Source organism: Strix aluco, chromosome 5, assembly GCF_031877795.1.
Source record: "Strix aluco isolate bStrAlu1 chromosome 5, bStrAlu1.hap1, whole genome shotgun sequence".
NCBI lineage: Eukaryota > Metazoa > Chordata > Aves > Strigiformes > Strigidae > Strix > Strix aluco.
Genome location: NC_133935.1, coordinates 61332336 through 61348827, shown reverse-complemented (window position 1 = coordinate 61348827; position 16492 = coordinate 61332336). Strand labels below are relative to the sequence as shown.

Below are 16492 nucleotides of genomic sequence, written 5' to 3'. Positions count from 1 at the left end.
ACTGACAAGACTATACCAATAAAGAGACTACAGGAGAAGGAATGCTCAGCAGTTTTTGGGGGTTTTGTTTGTTTTTTTATCAGTCGTTCAGATAAGTCATATAGGAAGCTACTGCATCAGTATGTGAAGGGAGGAGCAGGAAGAAAGAAATCAGTTTTTCTTTTGTTGTTGTTTGACTAGTGTAAAAGTTTAGTTGGGAAAATATGAAGCAATTTGGGTTGCATTATTACTAGTTGGTATTTTATAAAATGGTGCATTAACAGATTTTTCCAGTGCTTTTCTAGAACAGGGGCTTTGAATAGAAGCATAATCAGAAGGCAAGATGAATTGGAGGCAATGACCATATGAATGAGGGGAAGAATTATTCTTATCCATTACCTGCATGGTAGTAGGTAGTTTTCTGATTCTAGCTTATAACATAGTTTATACATCACTGATGTCATTGAGACCTTCCACTGTTAGTAAGTACAGGAAGATACTTGTGCCTGTGCCAAAAAGTTGGTCTCAGAAATGAATGTCTTATTTCTAAATGTTAAAACAATATATAAGACACCTATTATGGGCATAATGGACTGTGTATTTCAACCCTTCAGTCTGTGGAAGACCTAAAACCTAAACCTTTCATTTCTGGGCTCAAAGTTTTTTTGCAAAGCTCATCTCTTGCTTGTGTTTGGTTCCTTTACTGAGAAGAGGACTTTCTGTGATGTGTTATGTCTAATTTCTGGAGAACAGGTAGCTCCTCACTCACAAATCACAAGCATTTAATCGCTTTGAGAAGTCTTTGTGTGTCAATGGAGGAAAGTAGATGGGCTTACTTAGTTTCTGAATTGCTCTTCAGATGCCTATCTCTTTCTTTTGCTTGTATAAAATTATAGGCACTTGTTTTAGATATCACAGATTACGTTCCTGGGGTAGACAGGCTCATTTTAGGCATACTTTCAAAGGTTAAAATATCAATGTCAGTTTAATATTAGGTTACATTGAAAGTTTCCATCTTGTTAATGGAATTTTTCTCTATGCTTTCTTACAGTTGGAAATGGAAAAATCTCAGTTACAGAATCTTGAGCTGGAGCACAAAAAGCTATCGGCTCGTCTTGAAGAAGAACGTGGAAAGAATAAGCATGTAGTATTGATGCTAGTGAAAGAGTGTAAGCAATTGTCTGGCCGAATTGTAGAGGAAGCCCAGAAACTGGAAGAAGTGATGTCAAAATTTGAAGAGGAAAAGAAAAAGGCTGCTGAACTGGAGGAGTCTCTTGCAGCTGAGAAACAAAGGAGTACACAAATGGAAGCTCAAATGGAAAAGCAGCTGTCTGAGTTTGACACAGAGAGAGAGCAGTTGCGTGCCAAACTTCATAGAGAGGAAGTGCACACCAGTGACCTCAGAGAAGAGAGAGATAAAATGATCAAAATGATTGAGCAATTAAAAAAGGAGAATGAAAGTAAAGCTAATCTTTCTCTTAAAGATAAAAACAAAGATAGGAGTCTTGTTTCTGTTTCTGTTGAAACAGAAGAGCCAAGTTCAAGAACTGTTGCCTGCCAAACAGATACTGTAGTGATGGACAGTAGCACAGAAAATGTTAAGAAGTTGCCTTTGACTGTATCTGTAAAGCCTTCTACAGTGAACCCACTCGTGTCTGGCAATACAAAAATGAATGTGTGCACCAATGCAGCATCTGTGAAGCCTGTCATTGATAGGCAATCTTCATCTAGTGAACTTGTCCCTCCTGCAACTCCTGTTCTTACACAGAATCAAAACAGAATTGAGGAAAATGGACCAAGTACAGGCTCATCACCTGATTTACCAAGTAGCACTTCCCCTTTTTCAAATAGTACTTCCCTCTGCACCCCTGCAGCACCAACTGCCGCAGCTCAGAATTCCTCGCTCACTTCGTCTATGCACAGTTTGCATTCACCATCTGCCAACGCTACTGGGCATCCAGGCCTAAATCCACGAATCCAAGCAGCTAGATTTAGATTTCAAGCGAATGCAAATGATCAAGACCAAAATGGAAACACTACCCAAAGCCCTCCCTCAAGGGATGTATCCCCTACTAGTCGTGACAACCTAGTTGCCAAACAGGTAGCTCGGAATACCGTTACCCAAGTCCTTTCAAGATTTACAAGCCCTCAGAGCAGTGCTCCATCACGGCCAGGGACATCACATTCAATGGAAGTTGGCACTTACCCCCCAGTCGGTAGAATGAGTTTAAAGACTCCCAGTGTATCAAGAATTGACAGAGGAAATCCTCCACCTATTCCTCCTAAAAAACCAGGGCTTTCTCAAACTCCTTCTCCACCACACCCACAGCTTAAAGTTTTAATGGATAGTAGTCGATCCCCAAATACAAGTGCAAAAACTGACACCAAAACCGTGACTTCACCTCTTTCAAGTTCACCACAAGGAATCAGGGTAATAAATGAGGAAATTATTTCTAAGTCCTCACCTCAGCTGCCACCAAAACCTGCTATAGATTTATCTGTGGCACCTGCAGGCTGTGCCATACCAGCCATAGCCTCATCTCAGGTGGGTGCCTGGCCTTCCCACTTCCCTGGACTGAACCAACCTGCATGTTCAGAAAATTCCTTTGTCATTCCCACCACCATTGCCTGTAGCTCCTCCATAAACCCTGTTAGTGCTTCATCCTGTAGACCATGTGATTCAGACAGCCTCCTGGTAACAGCATCAGGTAAAGGGATTGATACGCTACAAACTGTCTCCCTCTAAAATAATGTTTTGGTTTTCCTATACGTCTCTTGTTTGCTTTATTTATCTTTTTATACATTTCTCTTTTTTACTTTCTAAAAGCTGACATTTTCATTTATATTTTTTCCACATTCCAGGGGTATGGGAATTCTTTTGCTGATTTAGTAATGTTATAAATCAGTTTGCTTCCTCAAGAAGGTCTCTGAATTGAAAGCTTTTTTTAAAGGTAAAGAGGACTAATGTTTAAAGTAAATGGGCTGCAGATTATGATATGTTAAAGAAACTCCTTTTTCTTTTGTTTGGGTTTTTTTGGGGGATTGGATGGTTGATTGGGTTTTTTTTGTGAATGATGTTATTTTGGACTTAAAGGCTTTCTCAGTCTGAAATAATGTTTTGAAAATTACCTCTGCTGGTGATCTTCCATGGAATGTGTATTTCAGTGCTTTGTGAATCTTTTAGGAAATAGGGGATAGCCGGGGCTAGTGTATTCTCCTATGGCATTAGGTAGTTGCACATTAAGGTTTATAATTGCCTGGATAACAGTGCAGTTTCAAATATATAACTTCATACCTACAGAATATGTTTCATTTTTATTTTCATTTTTCTGTAGTTCATCTGGTTATACTTGTAGGCTTTGTTAATACTTGTATGTGGCATCTCACAGGTTTACTTCAACAGATATCCGCAAAGGTTTATTGTTGGAGACTTAAAATTGAAACGTTACGTTGATAGTCTGGAGTCAGTGTGTGTATTTGTTATTCATTTTGCATTGTGGGGGGGACTTATTTGTGTGCTTATGTGCTGCCAACTGCAGGGTATCTTCTTGATGGCAGTTAAATGGACAAAGGCGGCCCTCATCTACCTTTCAGTTAATTGTAGATCTCCTATAAATCTTTTTGTCAACATATTTCCCTGCTGCGATCAATAGCACTGGAACATTAGGTAGAAGTCCCACTTTAGCCTGACTTGCACTGCAGTGAGGAAGATGGACACACGGTTATGGAACAATTTAGACCTTCATCAGCATCGAATAATGTTTGAATGGCCTCAAACTTTCAACAGTTATTTTCAGTTCAGTTATGGTACTTTAGTCCCTCATAACTCCAGTCCCTCTGTATCATCATCTGTAGGGTACAGAACACCTGCACAGCTAGTCTGCTTCCATCACACAACCAGCCACTTTCTGTTGGTAGCTGCCCCACTGTCCGATAAGGCAGTTGAACTCGCTCATCAGTCTTGGGGAAGCTGTTTTTGATTATTCTTTAAAAAAAAAATCTCCTGTCTTTAAAATGATATTACCACAACTTGACTTCATAACTCTATGTATTGTTATTACTTTTGTTTGTGCTTCGAAGTATAAACTTTTTTCTTAGGAGAACAATTAGCCTTTTAAATAGGACTCCTCCACAAAATAGTCAAGCTGTGTTTTTTATGACATTTGTGACAGTTCTCAAAAGCAATTCTCAAAAATAGGGTTTTTGTCAAAAACTGTTAGGTTTTTTAAATTGTTCTGGTTTATGTGTTCAGATTGCACTTCTTCATTTACACTCCATTCACTTATGTTTAGAAGGAATGGAAACATTTGGATTCATTAATTTCCTTATAATCCTTGCTCTGAACATTTGATGCTGTTAGTATTTTGTAAGTGGCACTGATTTTTGTGAATTTTTACAATTGTGAATGGGAAACATATCCCATAATCTGAAGTTTACAAAGGAAGATTGCTTAAACTCTAGGTAGTGGTCTGCTGTTTTATTTTATTAATATAGAGATGTTGTCTTAATATCCCTCCTTTACTGACTACAAACAGGGTCAAAGAACTTTAATAACTTTATCTGCAATATTCAGGTAAATATTCAGGAGCTCCTTTGTCTTTTTCCCAAACTAATGCTTGTAGTTTATTGCACTTATTCTCCAATCCCATTTTATTTATGTTTTTTAAGGGAACTTAATCTATTTTGGCCAAGTGTTCTGGCAATCTGCAGAACTAAATAAACTTTGAGCAACAGATGTTATGCAAGTATGGAAAGATATTTCCTTCAAAATTTTATGCTGAGAAAAGAAAAAAAAAGATTTTATAAATATATATGGAAATAGACTTTGTCTTAGAAAAGATAAACCAAATTCAATAACACAGTTTTCATTAAGATAATGTGGTCAGTTATGCCTGGATTCATGTAACTTAATCACTTTGTTTTTTCAGTTTCTTTTTTCAGTATGACTTTTCTTGAGGTGAACATTTCACAAACTACAAATAGTACTGAAACCTCCTTCCCATATCTGCATTTTCACACCATGTAGGCACAGATTCAGTTAGCTTTATTAATGCTCTGGTTGATTTTAATCTGTTTCATTTACTTTCTTCAGAAAATGTTTAGAATTTCAATTTTACTTTCAGTTAAAGCACAGCATGGTGAAATGTTACTAATTTTATTTTGTAGTAAGTAGTGAGCTTCAATCAGAATTTGTTAATATTTTTAAACAGTGCAAAAAATTTAACATATCAAAAAAGACACTGAAAGAATCTTTCATTTTTATATTTTTTGTTTGTCAGTAAATTCATGTGTTTTTCTTCTTACTGTGGAGTCAGAAGGATTGATAATACCCTAACCACTAAAGTATTCTATTTACTAGTTTTAAAACAGTTTCTGAGTTAACTCAGATTGCTTCAACATATCAACAGCCTTCCAATCTTCAGTAAGGGAGTGTCTTGGTTCTAGAAGGAGCAACTATTAAGAGCAAACTTAAAATCAGAGCACCGATTATTTCAGTTATGTGTTCTGCTAAATTAATGTGACAATACCTTCTTTTAGAGATTGGGCATTGTACTGCATGTTTCTCTTTTCATCCCTGGTAGAAAAAGACACCAGCTTTTGTCATTAATGTTGAACAGACTGCACATAGAGAAATTACAGTGAACATTTATGGCCTGATTCAAAATCTGTGACAGTGTTTTCATTAACTTCAGCAGCCTTTGAACTGGTGCCAAAATGCTTCTGCTCTGTTTGGATTTCTACATTTCAATGGCTGTAAGACTTCAAAATGGAAACCAATGTAGGCAGTTGGATTTTCATACCCCTGGGATTTCTGCTTTCACTTTCTTCTTGGTTTTGCGCTTTCTATGTCACTCTTCAGTGAAGTATGTTTTTTATTTTGCTCATTTCTGTAATGATTGATTTATTCTCTCTATACAATTGGCTTGGAAGATAAAAGGGGGGGGGTGAGGGACTGATCTGGGCTCTGAAATTAACCATCTCACATTCTGAAGCTGATGCCAGAAGCTGTTTTTGTCTATCCCTCTGCCCTTCATCACTGCATGCCCTACAAGCTTTCACAGATGCTTTACATTTCCTAGCTTTTTGCATCAGTAATAGTGTACCTTATTTATTGGTATTTTCTAATGTTGATGTATTTTGTTGGATGAATTCAGCTTTATTATATTGCTTTACATTGATAATAGAAGCTAAAGTTAACATGGAGTTTATGTTATTACCTGGGTTTTATATCTTTTTCAGTATAAGGTTTTCATCTAATGTTAACCTAGTATAATAAATTGCATCACTGAATTGCAACAACATATCTTTCATTTTAAGGAGTTGAAATTAAAGTTAAGATACCACATATGGCACACAAAGAAATCCTTTTATTTTGGCATTTCTGTTAATGATGCTTTAAAAAAAAAAAGTGCACTATTTTCAATAAGGAAGGGAACCCAGAAATACTATTCATATTACAAAACTGCTTGGCAAAGTGAACTTCATACTTAAAGTTTAGTGTCAGGCTCCCCAGACTCCCCCAATTAATTCCAGTATAACTTGGATGAAGAATGTTAGCATCTGGAGTGACACCCAAGCAATGTACACTACCAGTTAACTACCATGGCAAGACACTAAAACTGCACAAGTACCATTTTAAAAACATTAATATATATATAGGAACAGCTTCAGCACAGTTAGTTTCAAAGAATAACAAAAGGTTGGAAAAATAAAAACACTTCTACAATGGTAATGAAGAACAAAAGTTATTCTTTAGACCTTTGGGGATTTTATAAGAGTTAACTGTTCTCAAATATTGGAAGTGGAAATAAATGTATTTTTAAACCACTTAAAGGATGCAGTTTACTTTGTATATTGCTTTTTTTTTTTTTTTGCAAACTTCAGAAAACCCTCAAAATCCTCTGATTAAAAATACTGGAGAAACAAATATTAGTAAGAGTATTAATAGTGAGAAGGTAGCTTCAGAATTGAAGTTATATGAAGATGGATGGAATTAACTTTACAGTTTATCATCGGTTTAAAGTTGGATTTATAAGGTAACTTCATAGCTGTAGTGATGGCTGCTTATAGTCAATAATAGTGAATATAGTGAATAATAAGCTAACATTGTGAAAATACTTCAAATAAGATTCTTTTGCATACTAAACTAGTAAACTTGATTTGAAGTTACAAATTTATCTTACTTTAGAAACAAATATGAAAAAACTCCAAGCATTTATTTTTGTTGTTTTGGACTGGGATCAAATTATGTGTTCTTCAGATGGTGGATTCTTGTGTAAGTCTGGACCTTAGTTAAAATTTTACCTAGATCTTGCAAGGTTTCCAAATCTGTTGCTTCTGTAGAATTCTATTGTGAACTTCCATATTTAATTTTGTTTTTCCAAAATGCAGAGCAGATCATCCCAACATGGTAGAGCTACTGCCACATGCCTTTTCTAGTTCTAGGTGTTGCATGTCAGATCAGCACTTGATCAGCTCGATGGAGCTGGAGGTAATGCCCTGCAGCTCCTCTTCAGTCTTGGGTGTTGCAGAACCACAGTAAACTTGCTTTGTATTGTCAGATTTCAACCTCTTATAATAGCTTGTGTGTGGCCACAGAATACGAAGTTATTTATTCAAGAGACAAATATAAAGTGGATTTTCTAAAGGTAATAGTGAAAATAAGATAAAAAAATCTTTCTCCTATTTTCTCTTGCAGTCCTTGATCAAGGAAGAATGCACAAAGTTTTCTATGCCTTGTGCAGCAAACTTCATATCCTTAACAAACTCCCTACTAAAGCTGATAAGTAATGAACAGAACATTTAACCAAGATAACTCCTAAGCTTTCAAAGCTTTGAATTGAATACTAATTTTTAATGGGGTGACTTGAAACCTTTCACTCATAAATTTTATATAACCGGTAATTCATTGACACTGGAGCATTTTATAATATATTAAGTATTGCTCAGTAAAAGGAACATTACCTTAAGGTACAGTTCAGTATTTTTATTTCTGTATTATTTGTGTAAATGATTTCTGCATTTTTTTGCAAACTTATTAAAAAGCGCTTACAGTTATTAAGGGCTCTCTGTGCGATTTATCTGTGTAACTGCAGGTGAGATATAAATACCAAAATTTACACTAAGACTGTAAAGGAGGATGAAATTTCTTATGAAAATAAGTATTTTGTTTTGGAAGCCTTTGTTTACATACTTTAAAAAAACCTTCCCAGCATATCAGCAATTAAATTAAAATTTGTATAAAACTTTTGGTAGGTTCTGAATTTTAATAATATAAATTTTTTTGAGACATCCAGCTGCTACTACAGTTCATAACAAGTTTCATGTTAACCTTTTGTAATGAAATCCTGTTCATTTGCATTAACAGCTGTCACCCCTGTACAGTTTTTATTCTTCAGAATATCTTCTGATGTATAGACAAAGATTCACAAATCCTGTGCTAAACTAAAAATTCCTGTCATTTTGAAGATCCTTTTTAATTTTTAAAAGAGCACAGAAAATGCAGAGCTTTATTTATGTGTCTTCCATCTAACGTCTGTTGCTTTAACTCACAGGCTGGTCTTCCTCCCTAACCTCTTTGTTAACAAGTGGTGGTCCTGTCCCCCTGGGTGGCAGGCCCACCCTTCTTCACCAAGCTGCTGCCCAGGGAAATGTCACTTTATTATCAATGCTGCTTAATGAAGAAGGACTGGACATTAATTACTCTTGTGAAGATGGCTATTCTGCCTTGTATTCTGCTGCTACGAACGGACATACAGGTAAGTGATACGAAGTGTTGTATGGTATTCATGTGCAATAGTGAAAGCTTATTACATAAGTTTTAGTAATAAATTAGGTCAAATGCATGTTTTTTAAAAATGTGAAATTGAAACTGAGATGTATAAATTATATAACAAAAATCATAGTATAGCATATATATAAGCAATGCTTCTGGAGGCAGAATTTTGGAACACAGAAAACATTCTTGCTTGTGGTAATTCTGCAGGAACATCCATTCTAATTCTCCACTCCCTTCCTTTAAAAAGCCACCAGATATCGTCACCCCATGTTCCGTGACAAATTAAATATCTTTTGTAGCAAAGGCAACTTGAAAGAACAAACTTTTCCTCTACAGGGAATAAGCAGAAAAGAACAGGTCATCCCCAGTGTTTTGATCTTCTGCAGCAATGATGAAAATGATGGAAGATGGTTTCAGAGTAGTGTGTTACTTGGGAAATAAAATGAACTGTCTTTATTTTTGAACTCTAGTTTGTTCTCTAGGCTCTACTGAGATAGTTAATATTTTTCTTTTTCCCACTACCCCAACCCTCAGTCTTGAGGAGGTAACATTTCTGAACCCTTCAACAGTCAGTCTTCATATTTTATGAATATATTTATGAAATGAGGCAAATATCTTAGTAACAGTTATGAATTTCATGGATACAAACTCAAAGTGATAATTTTCAGACTGTTAACATTAAGGGTCTCAAACAGCAGCTTTTTTTAAAATTCCAGTACACATTACTGTAGTTTTTTCTACTTATGTAAAAATCTCCTAGATTTATATATTGCAAATAATATCATTATGCTGTTTTGGACACTAAAGATGAAATCCACCAATACCAATGACAAAAATTCCATTAAACTTTAGTAAAGTCAAGATTTTATTTCACAGTAGAAGGTGAAACATGGTGCCTATAAAGCCACTGCTTTCAAGAGTACTTTGTGATTTTATTTAACAACGTATTTGTTAGTGACACAATTAGAAAACCCCACTCTCGTGTTCAAAATAGTGTTTAGAGAGACTTTGCCATTATTTTTCTCAGGTATTTTAAATATCAAAGTAAAGTTTGGATCCAGCATCCATAGCTAGGCAGATAGTATACATTTTTCTGACATGTTCAGGGTTAATTTTGCTACTAGGCATAGGGATAGGGGGAATTTTCCCTTTGTTTGGAATGGTATATTTTATCTTTGCTTGCTAGGTGCTATGGTTTACTTCGTAGGAACATCTGGGCCTTTTCATCTGACAGATTCTTTGTGGTTGCCAAGACCCTTAAAATATGAGAAAAGTCCTTTGTTTTATTTTCTGCCTTTGGCACTTTTTTTTTTTTTTTGCAACTTTTTATCTTCAGTATTGAGTCCAAGTTTATTATATTGTGTGGATTTATTCCCCCCCCTCACTGAATGGATGTTCTGTGGGTTATTCTAGGCTTACATCCATTTATCATTGCTGGTGTTTGTGGGAGACCATAATTGACCCAATTCTTCTTTATTCATCTTGTATTCCTAAAATGTTTCAAAGCAAATGTCCTGATTTTCAGTTACAATTACTGAGCAGCTCTTACTGACAGCAAAGGCAGTTTGGTTTCTTGTTATATTGTCAACATTTCAAATAAGAGAGGCCCTTGACAGAAGACAATAATAAAAACACACACATGCATATGCATCCTGTAATTGTGTAGTATCTCCTCTTTTTAAGATAAAAAATATATTACAAAGGTTTTAGTGTTGCTCTTCTATGTATAGTTGACAGGATGTGAAAATCACTACGTTGTACAAATCATTGTATTTTAGCAACTAAATGGATTGTATGAATTCTGAATGAGAGAATCACACAGCAGCAGTATTGATGTCCCCTTAATACATGATATGCAAATTGAGAGTAGTAGGTTTATAATATTTTTGCAGAAAGGTTTTTGTGCTAAACTTTAATATATAATTCTTTCTTTGTTACTTGCAGTTTGTTCCCAAGTGCATGGATAGTTGCAGCTCTTCAAAGTGGAGATTTAAAAATAAATTTATGTAAAAATATATAGGCTTAGGAAAGGAAGTACAGAAATAAATCTCTTATTTTAAAAAGTGCATTTTAATAGCTTTTTTTTAACTAACCAGGTAGAAAGAAATGACACTGATGTAATTTTAGGAAGGATAAAATAATTTATTGTATAAATTTCTTCATTGCATTGAGTAGGATTGTCAATGGTAAGTTGCTGTCTTTTGGCTGGTTTTTTTCCTTAGAATCATAGAATTATTTAGGTTGGACAAGACCCTTGAGACCACACCATGATTTAATTTATTGAGAATACTTTCAACCTGGAGTTAGTGACTAAATAGATTCAAAAACATCCAGGAGCCCTTGTTTCTTCTTAAGTCAACTAATCAGATTGTCTGATTTCTCCTTGGAAACAGTTGGTCAGAAGAAAAGAGTAGCTCTAGACTTGTTAAGAGCATAGTGAGTACTTCCCTTGAGAAACAACACCATGTTGCAGAGAGTCTGGGAAGAGCGGACAGTGTATAACCTCCACATATTTTCAGTGAAGAAATACAGTATTTGAGATGTGCAGATAACCAGCGAATGGTAGAGCACATTGTAACCAGCATGGTGGCAGCAGCTATAATATGCTCTCAGCCCACTCTGTAGAGACAATTGAGTTACACAAGAAAAGAGAGGACTCAAATATTCTTTCCTAATCTGTCCTATGTGTAGACTTCCTGTTCGTAAACAGTTGCCTTTTGAGAGCTGCAGCTGAGGGTTTTTCCAGCATGTGAAGCTCATAGCGGCTTGTTTGTTTCCTGCACACCCCGTCCCCAATTCTGTAGGTCTGAGAGAGAGAACTTCACCCTAAAAATATACATTAAATACTTTCTTTGTGTTTGAATGAACACGAGGAACTGTTAATTTTATGATCTAACCACTAGATTGAGACAGCCTGTTTTGTCAGGCTGTCTTGGTTTGATCCATTAACAAAGAAGGAGCTGCTTCAGTCTATTATGCACTTAATAACATGTACAGTAGTTCACTTAGCTAATATATCTGCATATCTGTATATCTGTATTGTGTTGCCAATCCTGGCCATTTTCTGCCACACACGAGGTGGTTAAGAAAGAGAGAATGGAATAACAAGAGTTCCTGAAGCTGAGAGATGTGAAGAGAATAACAATAATATCCTTTGGACTCAGCTATGTGCTAATTATATGCATTTATGGTATAATTGATTCTCTTCTATCCTGAGTATTTGGAGGCTGTGGCACCCTGATTGATAGGAAAAACTGGAATGATGTGGGAAGTAGAAAGGAGTGAGGTGCAGAGACGTACAGCTACGTGGAGTCAGCTCTGCCAAGCCACTGGATGTATCTGCATGGTGTTTGCCAACACTCTGGAAGAACTAACTACCCAGCTGTGGTGGAGAGCAGTAAAGTCTCCAGGTGTTTGTGCTAATACACTTCCATGTTTTGCTTTTGCTTTGACCAAATCCTTTAACTGAGTGACAACATCAATGTCTGTCTTGTGCCTGCCCTTCCACCCAGTCCTCTCCACTGCTGATTACTTCTGTGGCATACAGCGGTGAACTGGAGTTAATGAGCCTGGACTGACCCAAATTACACTTCTCCAAATCCCAATCAAAAGTCCATCCAGAGGACCTAGGCTTCTTGAGGATTATTCCTGTTTTACTTGATATGCCACCAGAACAGGTCATGTAGAGCTTACGAGCTCACTTGTTATGCCTTATGAAAGTAGCTGTGTTTCCTCATGCTTGCACCTATCCCTGAGAATAAGCAGCTCTTTTCAGTGATCTTCATCAGAAACAGTATTTTCCCATAGATAAACTACCACCTGAATGATCTGCCAATCAATAATTGTGAGTTAACCATACCTTTCTAGAAAGGTAGTCTTGTTCTGTGCATTCTTCATGGCTTTTGCATGGCTACCATATGCTTTATGAAGAAACATAGGAGTATTCTAGCCAAATACTTGAAATTGCTAGAAGAAAATTTTTTCAACATCCTTCATAAACTTTTAAAGTATTTTTGGATGTCAAGCAGGAATCTGTATTTTCAAGTTAATTGTTTAATATAAGACTGGGATTGACAATGGAAAAAGGGTAAAAAAAAATGTTGTTAGCAGAGTATTTTTTCTGTTACGAAGTGATTGAAAATATAATTTGATTTTAATTGGTATTATCTTACAAATGGAAATACTAGGTAAGTTAGTTAACTGAGAGCTTCTTTATGACTTAAAAAAATTATTATAGATGAAGTCCTAGTAGTTTATCCTGAGAACCAACTTTAAAAAAAGAAAAGTCATTTCAGATCAGATTACTTACTTAAAAATTTGAGAATCTTAAGTTACAATATAATAATTTACAGTGGTTTAATATCTTCTTTCTTTATGGTAAATTATTTATTCAATCAACTCCACAACATCTATATTAATATTTGAAAGAATTGTAACAGGAGTAAATACATTCAGGAATGGTTTAGATTAGTCAGATTTCTAAGTCATTCTAAAAATATGTTTCTGATATCTAGAGATAAGCTTCACTAGCAAAGCTTGGCTTCAGGGTCTTACCCAGGGCTGGAACAGAGTACATTAAGCTTGCTCAGAAATCAGGTCAGAAGTTTATAATTGGTGTTCTAGCTGAGCTTATTTTCAAAGTAGTAGTTTCAACTACAAAAGACTTGTTTTATTTTGGTCTAGAACCAATTTCAAGAATATAAAGCAGATTAAGTATTTTCTTCAAACTTAATTGCATCCAATTTGTGGATGAAAAGCAGTCTAATTGCTATGTAATTAATTATCTTAATTTAGCTGTAGGATGGTGGAATCAGGCTGATACTATTTTTAGCATGTAATTTTGGAAATATATGAATGGAAACGGTTTGGAGATGTTTGAGTTTGTCAGTTTATTTTATTTGTCATTGCAATCCCAAGTCAAAGTGCCCTAAAACAAGATTGGCCAGCGTGTTGTTTGAGTTACATATGGCTTGTGAGCATCTCCTCTGTGGCTGTCATATTTGGGATGTGTCACATGACTGCCAGTGGGACTGTGCTGCCTTTAGGGGCTGCTGGATAATTCAGATTCCCCACTTTGGAGGTAAATTACCTAACACTGTGGGAGTTGCCAGCAGTGGGCCCCTGTTTGGATCCCAGTAGAACACAAGCCAAGCGCCTTTTGCAAAATAGTGGTGGTGCCCCCAGGGAGTCAATTCTCAACTCTTTCCTGCAGACTGCTTCCTGAGCTTCTACTTCAGTTTGCTAAGGTGTGTGATGTATAGTCAGAAAGACTGGCTGCCATTGCCCCTTGAGCAGGTTTTAACTTCTGGTAGTTTTAACCACTTGTTTTTGTTGCATCAGTCTATGTTTTTGCTCAATTTATAGATTGTGTGAGATTGCTGCTGACTGCAGAAGCACAAGTTGATGCTGCTGACAAAAATGGCTTTACACCTTTGTGTTCAGCAGTTGCTCAGGGACATGTCAAGTAAGTGAAGTCTTAAGATTTTTGCCCATCAGGTATTACTCAATTTTATATTCTCTTTATGCTATATTATATAGTTTTTTCATTACATTACTGTTGCATTCTTAGGTATAGTTGCATTTAACTATCATTTATTGAAAGCATCTACTGAAACTCATATTCATGTGTCATTCTGGTTTTAATATTTTCCATTTGTTTTGTTTCCAATTGCAGCTCTTAAGGTTGCTGAACATGTATTCTTAGCAACCACATGGGCATCATACCTTTCAATTTCTTAATTTTCTTCAAGTTATCCGCCATAATACAGGATGAACAGCGGAAGGAGAAAATAAATTATTTTTGCACTGATTTTTTTGAAGCAGAGAACTATGAATTTCATATTCAGAGACAAAAGAACATTTATCAGAGTATTCTCCTGAGTCATATAGAATCAAATACTTTAAACAACAAGGGGTTTTTAAGGTTTAAGGGTTTTTTTGTATGAGTAACTTTGAAAAACAGAAAATTATGTATGAGTCAAAGAATATTTCTAAGAACATTCTTCAAATTGTAGTTACAATAATTTCCTATTATTTTTTGAAGCTCCTAATTTTATAAAGATTGGTGGTTTATGACAGCATGATTGGAAAATTCTGTCATCTTTTTATGCTGAGAACCGGTACACAACAATTCATCCAGATGATTGGGGTTTTTTTCCTCCCTTCATCAGAGGAGCTGAAGGCTGAGGTTGTAATTCTGCTCTGCAGCTTTACTGTGTATCACAGAATCATAGGAAATAGAACTGAAAGATTGAAGGAACCATTAGATAACCTCTTCCAGAGCATCCTTATCCAGATAAAATTATTTTACAAATGCAAAAAGACTTAAACAACATGATGAGGAATCTTTACTACAGACTTTACCTTTGTTTTATGTATCTTTGGTTTTGCTTATCTTTCAGTTTTTGATTCTTTTAATATTCCTTTTTACTATTTTTACAGATTTTACAGTAACATATAAGGGTCAGAGTCTTTGAGTGTTATTATACTGTGATAGGCCCTGACCCAACAATGAGGAAGAGTGGGATTTCTGTTCTTCTCATGGTCTTTCATGAGTATATAAGGATTATCAGAGATTCTTGCCACTTCTTAGAGGATTTCAAGCTTATCAACTAATGGGCATCTTTTACTGGAAGTCTTAATCCAGAGGCAGAAGATTTCCACTAGGTGTTTTGAGTGCAGAAATACATATCTAGTTAAATGTTTCAGTGTTTTATGTAAAATCTGTAAAAATTACATGTGCCTTGACAAGACAAACAAAAAATACACTCTTCATATTCTCTCACTAAAATAAATATCTTAGACTTTGTTTAAATAGGAAGTTATTTATTTCTCTGACTTACCCTCACAACACTTTGCTATATCTTGTCTGCTGTGTTATGATATTGCAGACTTTATATTCTTTTTCCCTTAGAGTTACTTATGTAGTGTGTTATCTCCAAAGACTTTTTTTGCTTTCACTTTTTTTAGATACTAAACATGAACCAAACTGTAGAAGTGAGCATGGAATAATAATGAGGCCAGCCAAAAATATCTGACAGACTATGAGTGCTTCAGGCTGTTGGATTTGTTGATTGCTTCAAAGTTCTGGCTCAGAAAAATTCTGTAATAGAAAGAATTTGGGGCAATAATACAGTCTGTCCCCTTTCAAGTGTTATGTTGTGTAGGCTGTGTTAGTTGTACTGCAGCACTAAGAATCTAGGGTTAATGACAGCACTAAACTACTATCAATTACACAGTACTTGTCTATGATAGATTTGCTAGCCAGTCCACTGTGACATATTCATTAACCTTATTCCTGAAATGAAACAATACTGTTGTTCCAGCCTTAGTTACATACTCAGAAAAAAAACCCGATATTTGAGGCTGTTCAGTAATACCACCAATTCAGAAAATGCTTTTAGGAGAAACTTTCAAAATCATTTGCTATGTGGTCCAGGCCAGGCTGACCTTACCTGACCTTGAGGTGGAAAGTCAATGTAGCATTTTCAGAATCACCAAATACAATGCAAGATAACAAACCAGGTATTTTTAACATAGCAGACTTAAAACTCCATCTGAGTTACTTTATGGAGGTGTCTTGTTACAAGCTCATCTTAAGATGACTTTTATGACTATAGTTAGAATACATGTTCAACATTTAATAAGGTAGAGCAGTACTTTTATTTGTATTTTTTCTGTTCCTTTGAGCATTTTCAGAAAGCTCAGCTAAGTAATTCGTTATCTGTTTTACCC

The 16492-nt window shown here is 35.6% G+C and overlaps 1 protein-coding gene across 1 annotated transcript in view; it reads left to right on the top strand.

Moving 5' to 3' along the window:
• Window positions 1–16492, top strand: part of CTTNBP2 (cortactin binding protein 2) — an 86706-nt gene that overhangs the window by 38505 nt on the left and 31709 nt on the right. Inside the window, exons 4-6 of the mRNA XM_074827554.1 lie at window positions 1031–2687; window positions 8535–8738; window positions 14123–14222. Coding sequence (XP_074683655.1) covers window positions 1031–2687; window positions 8535–8738; window positions 14123–14222 — 1961 coding nt within the window. The remainder of the gene's footprint in view (window positions 1–1030; window positions 2688–8534; window positions 8739–14122; window positions 14223–16492) is intronic.